Raw genomic sequence first — 14,122 nt, forward strand, 5'->3', positions numbered from 1 at the left:
CGTATGTCATTATTCAGTTTATTTCAAGATTTCTTGCCATTAGAGAAAGAACTGGTTTCTAACCTACATCCAAAGCTCCTTCATTAAAATTTCAACATCAACAACAGGGTATTTTTGTTTGTTTGTGTGTGTGTGTGTGTGTGTGTGTGTGTGTGTGTGCGTGTGCGCGCGCACGTGTGTGTGTGCAGATTTGTATGTTTTATGTATGTATTCTCATGCATATAGTTGCATATCTGGACATGCTCATATATATTTAAATGATAAACTTCTGGAACGTTTTACAGATTTTTACAGTTCCAGTGATGGATTGGATCTGTAGTTTTCGAATTAGTTTTGTCTTTTCTGGTTTTGAGAAGCCTAATTTCTCAAGATTGGTATCCTAAGGTCCCAATAATTACAGGTATAAATCTGAACTTGTAATCTGGATAGAGTAACTGCAGATTTCTCAATAGTTCAGCACAAGTGTTCTCTTTTTCACTGATCTTCAGCTTTATGTTAACATCTGCTGGGCAGCTAATATCTACAACTGTGCAGTTTCTCTTCTCTATCCCAAATCATTATATCCAGTCTGTTGAACTTACATTTTCTTGAGGTCTTCACTAGGATATTCCACCAGTATTCTTTTTTATTATGAGTGGCTATGGCTTCTACCATATTGTGGGTTCTTATTTCTTTGTTCTCAGGATTATTCTTCCAACAGATTTCATTATAGAGTGAACTAGATACAACATCATGTCTCATCGGTAGAAAATAGCATGATGACATTTTCGGACAACTGCTTATGATGTGGGTGATATCTTCAATGTGAACTCCACAGTCTGCATTGGTTGTCACATTTTACAACTTTTCCTGCATCTCTATCCCTTTTGTGCATCAGGTACTTGGTTGATCTTTCCTGTTCTTGGATTACAAACACATACCCTTCAAAGTGTGAGGTAGTAATCTGGCTATTGGTCTATGATAAACTGCTTTGATGATTGATGTTACAATCATCACGAAGCTTTCAACTAATATATCCATATATAGTCTTCTGCTTATATAGGCTCATCCTTTCATCTGATGATACGTTGTGGTAAAGTCATGCAACTTTTTTGGGCATGTATTCTAGGTTATCAGCTGCCTTCTTAGTCTTATGATGTTATCAGCCTCATGTATGCACACTTGGTCAAAGGATGCACTTTGACACTTGGTGGTTAAAAGATGTTGCTAAAGGGATATGATGCAACATTCAAAGGCATTTTTGGTTGATATTAAGCCTCTCCTGCCTTACTTTCATTTTAGGTAGAAGCGGTGTACATCACTGTTTATGTGGAAATTATGTGTACTTGTTTAGTATTTTTTGGGTTTTCACATCAATGGCTTGGATCTCATCAAGCATCCAATCAAGCAGCCAAAATGTTGGTATGAGTACTGGCACTGCAAACACATTATGGGCCACTGTTTTATTGAATGCATAGAGTTCTGAGGTCCAAATTTTCTTTATTTGGCTGTAATATTCTTTTGTGACATGTGTTTTGTTACAGGTGCCATCATGAGATATATTTTCAGCCCACCCTATATACCTGTACCATTCCTCGTCGGATACAGGGAAACAGTCAAATCATTGATGGAGATGTTACTATGCTGGTTTATAGTTTCCCTCTTTTCACAACCATATAACAACATTTATCCTAACCAAACTCCAAACCTACATCCTATGAGAATGTTGTTACTAGGTCAGGGCTCTTTTTCATCTCTTGCATAGTCTTTGCATAAAGTTTTAAATCATCCACAAAGAAACAGTGTGTAATTCTGGTATTTCTGTTTCCTTGTGAACCAGTGAGATATCCTTCAGACTTCTTTAACATGAATGACAAGGAGTTTATAGAAAGTATAAACAACACCACAGAGAGGCTGTCTCCTTGGAATATGCTTTTGCGATACTATATTCTATCAGTGATAATACAGTTACTCTTTGTGTTTAATTTCAAGATGGTGGCCCACAATGAAGTCTGGTCAGCTATGGCTTTGACTATTCTCACAGGAACTTTAGCAAGTTGAAGGGCTTCTTGCGCCCATAAGTGGGGAACAGAGTCAAAGGCTTTTTGTAGTCTAGCTACATTAAAACTAGGTTCCTCCTATGCTCTTGCACCTCTGACATCACAGTTTTGTACATTCTCAGACTCCCTTCTTCCCAACTGCTTGTTCTGCTGTGATAATGTTATTGGTTTCACAATGGTCCTGGAGGAAGAGGTTTAAACATCCTGTATATATCTTGCACATTAAGTTCTGGCATGCAATTGGCCAGTAGTTTTTTTTTTTTTTTTTGGTATGTGGGTGGTTCTGCATTTGGGGATCAATTTTGTCTCTGCCAGAGCCAACCAGTGTGGTATGCTGGTACAGATTGATAAGATATGGTCAGTAGAATGTTAGCTTCTTGTACCAATATCCAACAATCAAGTCTCTTCCAGGTGCTTTTCTATCCTGGAGTTTCTAGATCACAGTTGCAAGAGTTTCACCATCAGTGTTGTATGTCTTGGATGTAACGCAGGAGCAATAACATTTTCGGATTTCTTCCAGCCACAGAGCATCTTGATTAAATTCCTTATCTTCGCTCCAGATTTCCCTTCAGAAGGAGTCTATGTCTTCTCATGAAAGAGCTTCCATGAAAGAGTTTCCATGAAAGAGCTCCTCCTCTCATGTCTCTGTATACTCTGCCTGGTTGCAGTTAAATTTTTTGTTTATTGTTCTTCTCTCGGTTATTCTCTTCTGATGTCGGAGTTTTTCACTGACAGCTTTTAGTTCCTGCTTGAGGCTAATCAGTTTGCAAGTGAGTGTCTCCTTTTTGCTGTCTCCAAACATCATTTCTATCTCCTTCTTTACTTTCTGTTGGTGAGACATATATTGATTCGCTTGTTTGCATGCAATTAGCATCATTACATGACTGGTGGTCTTCTGTAAACCAGTTATCTTTTTCTGTCTTCAAAACCTATGATGGTACTTTCTTTGTTATTTCGGTTTTGTTTACTTTTTGAATATCATTCATGTACCGTGTTATAGTAATAGCCAGGGCATATAGACAGGTATTAGTATGTGGGTTCATCACACTGTTGTAAATACTCATCACCAATTTTGTTAACAGCCTTTAATACCATGTCTGGTGGTTTTTTACTTACTTTGGGAGAGAATACTCTCTCTCCAAGAGAGTACTTCAGAGCCAAAGTTATTGTTTTCTTGGAAAATTTCATTAAGGGCACATTTCACCGGCATGAATGAATGAATGAATGAATGTATGTTTGTATGTATGTATGTATGTGTGTGTGTGTGTGTGTGTGTGTGTGTATGTATGTATGTATGTATGTATGTCAGGTCACGTATGAGGCTCTCATAAGTGCTACTGGTAACATGTAATCCAGTACAACCTGTTGCATGGTTGGGTTGCCGGCAACTAAGTTGGCACCCCCACCAGGCTACCCTGGTGAGGAGGGTTGCTAGAAACCCAGCAGAATTAAAAACAAGACCTGTTGAAAGCTCGGATGGACCTAGTGCAGGCTCAAAGGCTATCTAGCAATAGCACGGGTACGCAGAAATTCCGGGATGGTGTCCGGCGTGCTGAAAGACCACAAGGAGTGAGGCACCCTTCAGCTTTTGTTGAAGCATGTCTCTAGGAGAAGGTCACTCTGATATAAAACCAGATATACAGGGAATGGTATTGGAAATTTTGGGGATCTTTGGCTTGTGCTAGAGATCATGGCACTCCCACATCCCTGAGCCTGTGACTCATATTGGCACCAGACATCTTGCTCTGGCTTGTCTCTGGATAATGTCAATAAAGTGGAGAGGATCTATGAGGTGTTGTGCAAGCCTCATTGGACCTAAAACTCAGCACAGGGATTGTGGACCTCTGCTCGACATGTGCGTTTTTTTTTTCCTATATATATTTATCTTATTTTTAGTATATATTTATCTTATTTTTAGTATATATTTATCTTATTTTTAGTATATATCTTCTTCATTTTTAGTATATATTTTTATTTTTATATGTATATATTTTTTTTTACTCGGAAGTCCTGCGGCAATGGGAAGGTGGTGAAGCATGCAGATCTGACGGGTTGGAAGCATGCAGTCAGTGACCTGCATGTAGGCGGCCCATGCTACATGTAAAGTCGTCTCCTTATTGCCCAAGACAGCGGTAGGATTCGGTTGCTGCGTGGGTGTCTGAGCAGCTCCATTTGGAGAGGGTACTGCTCACCCAGAGACCGGGAAGGTTCTAGGAAAGGTGAACCAAAAATTGCCTGTCTTTCCATATCTGGTCAGTTTAGCGTGACTGACGGATGTCCATCCTGCGCTTGAAAAACAAAGAGTCTTTTATTTATAAAATCTGGACGGAACTTAAACATTTCATGTTGGAATGTGCGCACTCTGTTGGACAAGAAGAGTGACTGTAGGCCTGAAAGATGCACTGCACTTGTTGCTCACGAGCTGAACCGTTATAAAATTGATATAGCTGCACTCTCAGAGACTCGTATAGAAGGTGATGGTCAGCTTGAGGAAGTAGGAGGTGGATACAACTTTTTTTGGAAAGGAAGGCAGAAGGAGGAGTGCAGAGAGGCTGGTGTTAGTTTTGAAGTTCGATCTTGTATCCTTAAGAAGTTGGAAGAGCTCCCTGTTCCTATAAATGAACGTATAATGACTCTACAGTTGCACTTGAAAGGTAGGTGGTTTGCTACTCTAATAAGTGCCTATGCACCTACTTTGACTAGCTGTGATGAAGATAAAACAATCTTTTATACCCAGCTGAGAGCCATACTTAGAAAAATCCCCAATTCTGATAAAGTCATTCTACTAGGGGATTTTAATGCCAGAGTTGGAACAGACTGGCAAACATGGAACTCTCTAGGACACATTGGAGTAGGGAAAATGAATAGCAATGGTCTCATGCTACTGGAGCTTTGCGAAGAACATGGACTTTACATCGCAAGCACTCAGTTTATGCACAAAGGTGATCACACAACAATGTGGATGCATCCAAGGTCCAGAGTTTGGCACTTGCTGGATTATGTCATCATCCGCAAGTGCGACATTTATGACATTTGTAATGTCAAGTCCTTCCATGGATCAGAATGCTGGACAGACCACAGTCTGGTGCAAGCAAAGTTCCAAATGGTAATTAGAGTAAAAGAGAGAAGAGGACCAGTCAGCATTCCTCGCCGTCTAAATGTCCACAAGGTATATGATGTTGTGGTTAGGAAAGAACTTCAGACTCGCTTGTCCAGCATTGAAACTGCTGCAGCATGGGAGGATTTTCAATACCACGCTCTACAATGTGCAGCCGAAACCCTGGGATATGTTACTGCCAGATACAGAGACTGGTTTGACGAGAATGATGCTGAAGTTCAGCGACTATTGGTGGTAAAGCGCCATGCTCACAGTTTATTGCTACACAGAGAACTGTCTACTGTGCAGCGAAGTCTAGCACTTGCCCACTGTAACAGTGTAAAATCACTACAGCAGCGATCTCTCAGGAAGATGCAGAACACTTGGTGGGAGGATCTTGCTCGTGATGTTCAGGCTGCTGCTGATGCAAATGACAGCAAGAAGCTTTACCATCTTATGAAGCGAGCTTATGGACCTAAAAGCTCCACATCAGCTCCTTGGCTTTCCAAGGAGTCTTCCACCCTGTTCACTAAATCAACAGAAATCACAGGTTGCTGGATCAAGCATTTCTTTGAACTCCTAAACCATGAGTCAGTTGTGGATGAAACAGTGATTGATACTATGCAACAAAGACCGGATCTTTTTTAAAACGGGGGCCACATTTTTCATTAATGTTTTACGTAGTGTTTTTGGTACGGAAAGACTTTCAAACTTCGTATACTTATCTATTTTGTGTTATAGAACAGAAAAATATTTTTGTATTCGAATTTATTTCATGTAAAAAATTGTCTTATTTCGATAATTTCAACCAATCGCTGACAAGTATTCAGTTGTTTATATTTACTCCTTTGGCTGATTAAGCGGTGTAAAGCGTATTTAATCTCCATACCTTCGTTTTATTTGCTTTTTTCATTTTAAATTTGCTGTAACCCTAACCCTAACCCTAGGGTTAGGGTTAGGGTTAGGGTTAATTGTTTCAGAATCGTTTGTTTATGTAGTCAGCACTTAATGTATATCGGCTGAATGGACGTCAGTGATTGGTTGAAATTACAGAAATACGACAACTTTAACATGGAATAACTTATGGATTTCTTTTTTTTTAAAGAAGACTAAGAGAAAAAGATGTTTTATATGACACATTCTACCAGTGTTCCAAGTTTCAAAGTGTTTCGTTAATGAAAAATGTGGCCCCCATTTTAAAAAAGATCCCAAAGACCTATCATTGGCTCCTTAGACTCTTCGCCCTCAATAGATGAAATAATGACATCAATAAGTAAATTGAATCTTGGTAGGGCACCTGGAAAGGATGGAATTTGTGCTGAGGTCTTGCGATTTGGTGGTAATTACATCACACAGTCCCTTCATGAACTTATTAGTGTAGTCTGGAAGGATGGTGCAATCCCTAAGGACTGGAAGGATGCAATTATTCTTCCTCTATATAAAGGAAAAGGAGCCAGAACAATGTGTGGTAACTACAGAGGTATTGCTCTATTATCAACTGCTGGCAAGGTTCTGGCAAATATTCTTCTTACCCGTCTGAATGGGTGTCTCGTAAATGATGTCCTATCTGAATCTCAATGTGGCTTCCGATCTGGTAGAGAGACAATGGATATGATTTTCACAGCAAGACAGATGCAGGAGAAGTGCTATGAGCAGAATATGGATCTTGTCCAGGTATTCATTGATTTAACAAAGGCCTTTGATACTGTAAATAGGGCCTTTCTATGGAAAATACTTGGCAAACTTGGATGTTCGGATCACTTTGTATCTATAATTAAATCATTTCCTGATGGGATGGAGGCTTGGGTCAATGTTGGTGGTGGCATGGCCGGACCCATTCCTGTAGAGAATGGTGTCAAGCAGGGTAACATCCTTGCCTCAACTCTCTTTTCTATGTACTTTGCTGCTGCTTTTACTCATGCTTTTGCTAAGGTTGGCTCTCTGGGAATATATGTCAGATATCGATCTTCTGGCCGCCTCTTTAATCTTTGCCGATTTGCTGCCAATTCAAAGGTTCTCCAGTCTATTATTCGTGACCTCCTTTATGCAGATGACTGTGACTTAGTCACTCATACCGTTGATGACATGCAAATACTCATGAATTGCATTTCTGCTTCTTGCAAGGCATTTGGACTTGGCATTATCCTGGACAAGACTGTTGTAATGTTCCAGCCTGCACCAGGAAATCCATATGTGAAACCAGCTATCTTGGTTGAAGGAACAATTCTGAAGGTAGTAGACAAGTTTGTCTACCTGGGCAGCACACTCAGCCGTTCTTGCTCCCTGGATGAGGAAATATGTTTCAGGTTGCAGAGAGCAACTAATTCTTTCCGTTCTCTTCAGTCTCGTGTCTGGTCCCAGCATGGCATAGCAAGGCAAACAAAAGTTGCTGTGTACCGTGCATGTGTACTGACATCACTCCTCTACTCATGTGAGACATGGACTCTGTACAAATGTCAGGTAAGAGTCCTTGAACGCTTTCATCAGAGATGTCTCAGGCACAATCTCAATGTTGGCTGGACCTCAAAAATTCCAGACACACAGATCCTGAGGACAGCTGATATCTTGAGTATTGAGGCGATGGTGCACAAGCACCGGTTACGTTGGACTGGACACCTTATTAGAATGAAGGATAGCAGTATTCCTAAGCAGATGCTCTATGGAGAACTTGTGAATGGAAGGAGACTCCGGCAGAAACCAAGGCTGCGATTTAAGGACTGTGTCAAGTCCTCATTAAAGGCCTGTGATATGCAGGACACTGACTGGGAGAACAATGCCTGTCATCGCCACAGATGGGGGAAACAGGTTAAAGGAGGGGATTGACACTTTTGAGAGACTACTTATCTAGCTTGAAGAACTTAAGCGAGCTGTGCGCTTTCGCATGCCTCGTATAGTGAATAGGTTAAGCTTGGTCTGCAATGTTTGCAGTCGTGTATGCTTGTCAAGAGCAGGGCTCATTAGCCACCAACAGAGCTGCAAATGCTAAATATAAGTTAGTCCTAGAGTACACAATGTTCCTGAAGGTTGGCAATGGTCTTCCTCGGTCACGAGTGGACGGCCATCATGTATGTATGCATGCATGCATGTATACAGACGTGACAGAAGTAAATAGACACATTTATTTAAATCTGAAATTATACATTCAAATTATTTTTATAATGTGAATATTTAATATTTAGTAGACATGCCCCTTGCATTTTTCAATGCAAGGATCCTATTAGTCATGTTAATGATCGGATGGCAAATATTCTCTTGAGGAATTTCTTACCAAGTTTCATGCAGTAATCTCAAAAGATCTGGCTTTCAAGATGCTTTTTTGTTCTTTTTATGAAGTGTCCTGTCCATTATACCCCTGAGGTGTTCAGAGGCCATGGAAGCTTTTTAATGCCATTCTCATCCAACAAATCTTGGTTCATTTTAGCTGTGTGACAAGGAGCCCATCTTCCATAAATAGTCTTCTTTAATCATTTCATCACTGGAGAAGATTGGAGGGAATCCTTTCTACAATATGGACATACATTTATCTGAGTTTGTTTCTCTCACATTCCACCAGCTCTGATTGACCATTGCTCCAAATTGCTCTCCAGACCATCACAGAATAGCTGCCATGTTTCATTGTTGGCTGCAATCTTTTCACATCAAATTCTTGATTACAGAGTCTCCAAACCCAACCTTGACTGTCAGAAAATACAGCAAATCTGGACTCATCAGATGATATGACAGTGTCCCAAGATGCTAGCGACCTCTCCACCATCTCACTGACCCAATCTTTTCTCCATTTGATATTGGCTGGTCAAAGAAGTGGCTTCCTTCTTGCTGCTCTGCCATAGTAACCAAGTTTGTGGAGATACCTGACAGCTGTTCTGGGACTGACATCAATGTGTTCTGCTATGTCAGAGGCCTTGGATTATCCTCCACACTTCTCTTAACAAAGAGAAGGGTCCTGTCAGAGAGCCTTGGTCAACCTTGACAAGGTGATGTAGACTCTTTCTCCTCTCTGGCAAATTGCACAGTCACTCTATTAACTGTAGGAAGTGGTATCACAAAATTTTCTGCAATTTTATGCTGACTATGTCCTCCTTCAGATTGACCCATAATATGGCTGCTTTGAAATTCAGACAGTTCCAAGGCTTTTGTATATGACTTCATTAAACAGTCATATATAGAACCTGAAGCATAAAAATGTCAATTAATAAAAAAATATAAACCTTTACAAGTTAGAATAAACATAAAACAATGTTTTATGGTATGTCTATTTACTTCGGTCATGTCTGTGTATATGTATGTGTGTGTGTGTGTATGTCTGTATGTATACTTATATCTGTTTGTGTATATATATATATGTGTGTGTGTGTCTGTGTGTGTGTGTATTTATGTATATATGTGTAGATAAGGTTTAACTCCAAGCTGTGTCTTCTTGAAGCACTTCTGCTTATTCCAGTATTCCAAGTTTGTATTTAGATGTTATATTCTTGTTAAGTATGCATAAGAATTGAAAATTCTAGGAAACTTTTTTTGCAATGTAATTATATATCAAAGCAGGAGATTGGAAAATTTTGGGGTATTACATGTTCATCATTATGCATGTTTTATTTTTTAATAGGACTTACAAAGTTGTATGTCAGAGAAACATGTAAGATATCTCCTATTAGTAATTCTTCAGACAGAGAATTGAATAATGCAAAATTTACATTTGTATATGTATATATTCATTTGTTCTTTATTCTTTTACTTGTTTCAGTCATTTGACTGCAGCCATGCTGGAGCACCACCTTTTAATCGAGCAAATCGACCTCAGGATTTATTTGTTGTAAGCCTAGTACTTATTCTATCAGTCTATTTTGCCGAACTGCTAAGTTACGGGGATGTAAACACACCATCATTGGTTGTCAAGTGATGTTGGGGGACAAAAACAAACACACAAACATACACACACATACACATATTACTCTTTTACTCTTTTACTTGTTTCAGTCATTTGACTGCGGCCATGCTGGAGCACAGCTTTTAGTCGAGAAAATCGACCCTGGAACTTATTCTTTGTAAGTCTAGTACTTATTCTATTGGTCTCTTTTGCCGAACCGCTAAGTTACTGGGACGTAAACACACCAGCATCAGTTGTCAAGTGATGGTGGGGGGACAAACACAGGCACACAAACACACATACATACATATATATATATATATATATATATATATATATATATATATACATATACAATGGGCTTCTTTTCAGTTTCCATCTACCAAATCCACTCACAAGGCTTTGGTTGGCCCGAGGCTATAGTAGAAGACACTTGCCCAAGGTGCCACGTAGTGGGACTGAACCCGGAACCATGTGGTTGGTAAGCAAGCTACTTACCACACAGCCACTCTTGCGCCTATATATACATATATACGACGGGCTTCTTTCAGTTTCTGTCTATCAAATCCACTCACAAGGCTTTGGTCAGCCCGAGGCTATGGTAGAAGACACTTGCCCAAGGTGCCACGCAGTGGGACTGAGCCCGGAACCATGTGGTTGGTAAGCAAGCTACTTACCACACAGCCACTCCTGCACATACATCAATATGAATATGCATGTAACCACATACGTCCATAAATTTGTTTATGCTCATATGATCTTCAATATGTGTTTCTTTTTGGCAAAGGAATTATATGCTGACATATGAGCATCTGACTTTTTTACCCACCAAAACTAATACTGTGTGGACAAAATCCTTTGTGTGGGAGATGATACCACTCTTTTTGCACATGCGTGAAAATTTTCACACCAGTAAGCCATGTCAGTTCCCAGCTATTATGTTTGCTTAGAGTACAGACATGTAGTATGTGCTTATATTTTTGTTTTCAAGCAGAGATATTCCATCAAATTTTGCCAAAAGCTTGGTGATACTTAAGCTGATACCATCCAGAATATTCAGCAGGTTTTTAGTGATGATGTTATGGACAAACCTTAGATCAAGGAATGGTACAACCACTTTAAACATGGCTGCACCTCAGTGGAGAGAGGCACACTCAAGCAAGCCATCCACATGCCAAAATGAGGAGCTGATTGAGAAGGTTTGGCAATTTGGCAAATAGTCATGGAAGACTGTTGTGTGCCAAACCAGAAAATTGCTCATGAAGTGGGTATAAGCACAGGATCAGTGCATTCCATTTTAATGGAGGATTTGCACATGCAGAGAGTGTTGGTGAAATTCATCCCCAAGGTGATGGAGCAGCAGAAGCAACTCTGCATAGAAATCACTTAGGACATTTTGGACTGTGCAAACCACAATCCAGACTTCATGAAGACCATCATCATTGTGATGAGAGATGAGCTTATGGTTTCTGCTCAATGCATTCGATCATATGCATGAAAAAAAATCCGACAAGTATACCATACACATATGTACTATGGGTCTAACAGCTTGGAACTGATGTGGCCTACTGGAGTGAAAATTTTCATGCATGTGCAGGAAGAATGGTGTTACCTCATACCCAAAGGATTTTGCCTCCTTGACATTAGTTTTGGTGGGAAAAAATAAAGTCAGATACTTTTTGAATGCATCTCATATATGTATATGTGTGTGTGTATGTATGTTTTTGTATAAAAGTATATATATGTGTGTATTTATACATCATTGTCGTCGACATCATTTTATGTCCATTTTCCATGGGCTGGATGATTTGACGTGAGCTGTAGACTACATTTCTGGCTTTGCAGTTGGCACCAGGACTATTTTTGCGCACAATGCAACTCTCCTCAACACACCTTGTTCTTCTGAAGGGATATGTTTTACATATTATTGATCTAATTGATCTCCGTGGTTTTTCTATAACATTTATCCTCAACTTGGTACTTTTGAGAAATGTAGTCTACAAAATAAGCTGTATGGATTGTGAGTGTAAAAACAGAAACACGACATACATAGGTGAGACGGCAAGAAGTTTGGCTGAGCGTGTAAACGAACATTGGAGGGACTATAATAATCAAAAACAAACCTCGGTGCTCTACCAGCATGCCAAAGAACAACATGGTGGTGTACTGGACAGAATTAGCATAGAAATCCTGTCTAGACACCCCGGTGATGCATCGTTGCGACAAATACAGGAGTCGGTCCTCATAACTGAAACGCAACCAATTTTAAACACCAAATACACGTAGATGAGGGCCTTACAATTGCCCATGGTTGCATGTGTTGTTCACAAATATGATGCGGAATATGAACGTAAATAGTTTTAAATAGTATAGCTTAAACTATTACACCGGTTAAATATGTACTAATTTTATCTTCATTATTATTTTAAACAGAAACTTCGTTCAAAATGTATTTAAAACAATGATAATTTAAAACAATGATAATTTATGTAAGCTGGTTTTTGTATATAATATACATGTTAGCATATATTATAATAAATGAAGGGATGATTATTGAATGTTTATTATTTTAATATTTTGATATTTTTAATAATTTTTCTATCTTTATAAAATAAGTATTTCATATAATTTCATTTGGTACTTATTGTTGGTTGAGATATATATATTTATTTATTTTAATTATTGTTCTACTTTCGACCTGAAGATTAGCTATATTTTTGAATAGAATTTACTTTCGATAATTTCAATTGATTTTAATTGATTTTAATCGATTTAAATCTCCTTTCTATTTGAAAATTAGTTATGAGACACGTGTAGTCATTTTATTATCTTTATCTTATGATATTTACTTTGTTTTATATTATACTCATTTACTGTGCTTTTAATTGTTAATTTTTCTACATGTGATAGTGGATTTTCATGGATGAGTTCTTGAAACTTGGTTATTTTCCCTAAAACTATATATTTTATATATATTTTATGTATAAAGCTCAATTTAATTTTGATTTTTCTAAATTGATTTTGAGTTTTTACTTGTAATTTTGGATTTTATCCCTAATATTATTATATATATATATATAAAGGCGGTGCTCCAGCATGGCGGCAGTCAACTGACTGAAACAAGTAAAAGAGTAAAAGAGTATATACACACACATATATATATGTATATACATACATACATACATACATACATACATATATATATATATATATATATATATATATATATATATATATATATATATGTATATATATATATATACATACATACATACATGCATATATATATATATATATATACATACATACATATGTATGTGTGTATATATATATATATATATATATATATATATATATATACACATATATATATAGGGAGAATTCACGAAAAAACAAAAGACGAAGATAGGTGGTGTAGAAAACAAACAGATGTATTAGTATAATGCTCTGGAATTGAAAAAGTATTTAACGTTTCGAGCCTACGCTCTTCCACAGAAAGAAACAATGAGAGAAAAAAAATGTGTGTAGTCGTTAGCGATCTATCATGGCGAATATAAATATATATACGTATATATATATATATATATATATGTATATACAGAATTTGAGGAAGCAGTATCCACGTAGTGGATTGTTAAAAACAATCCTGATGCCAACTGTGTTTAACCAAATATATTAATAGGTAGATCATCAATATATATGTGTATAAACAGTCTCATAAAATTAAAAAGTCAATAAAATAAAATGGTGAAGGGAAATTAAAATGATGCTTAGTTTGTTTTATATGTATTCCAATTGGAAATGTAATGCAAATTAAAAGATAAAAAAATATACCTATAAGAGTATAAAAGGAACTGCCTCAACCAACAAAATAATCAAAAAAAAAAAAAAAAGATACTCTACATACATATATATGTTTTGATATAACAATATTTAAGAATCATCAATAATTATAACTTTAAAAGATGCAATAATGTACAGATTATTGCATCTTTTAAACTTATAATTATTGATGACTCTTAAATATTATTATACTCAAACATATATGTATGTAGAATATCTTTTTTTTGATGTTTTGGGGGTTATTTTGTTGGTTGAGGCGGTTCTTTTTCTACTCTTATA

The 14,122-nt window shown here is 37.6% G+C and overlaps 1 protein-coding gene across 8 annotated transcripts in view; it reads left to right on the top strand.

Annotated features, from left to right (window-relative positions):
• Positions 1–14,122, top strand: part of LOC106874397 (uncharacterized) — a 300,833-nt gene that overhangs the window by 145,694 nt on the left and 141,017 nt on the right. The window contains exon 1 of one of the 8 annotated variants that reach the window (XM_089359807.1): positions 9,800–9,946. The exons of the other annotated variants lie outside the window; for them this stretch is intronic. Within the exon in view, the coding sequence (XP_089215933.1) occupies positions 9,815–9,946 (132 nt within the window). The 5' untranslated portion in view covers positions 9,800–9,814. Of the gene's footprint in view, positions 1–9,799; positions 9,947–14,122 lie in introns of those variants that run through there. 8 annotated transcript variants of the gene reach the window in all.

This window comes from Octopus bimaculoides, chromosome 11 (assembly GCF_046866305.1).
Source record: "Octopus bimaculoides isolate indiv1 chromosome 11, ASM4686630v1, whole genome shotgun sequence".
Classification (NCBI taxonomy): domain Eukaryota; kingdom Metazoa; phylum Mollusca; class Cephalopoda; order Octopoda; family Octopodidae; genus Octopus; species Octopus bimaculoides.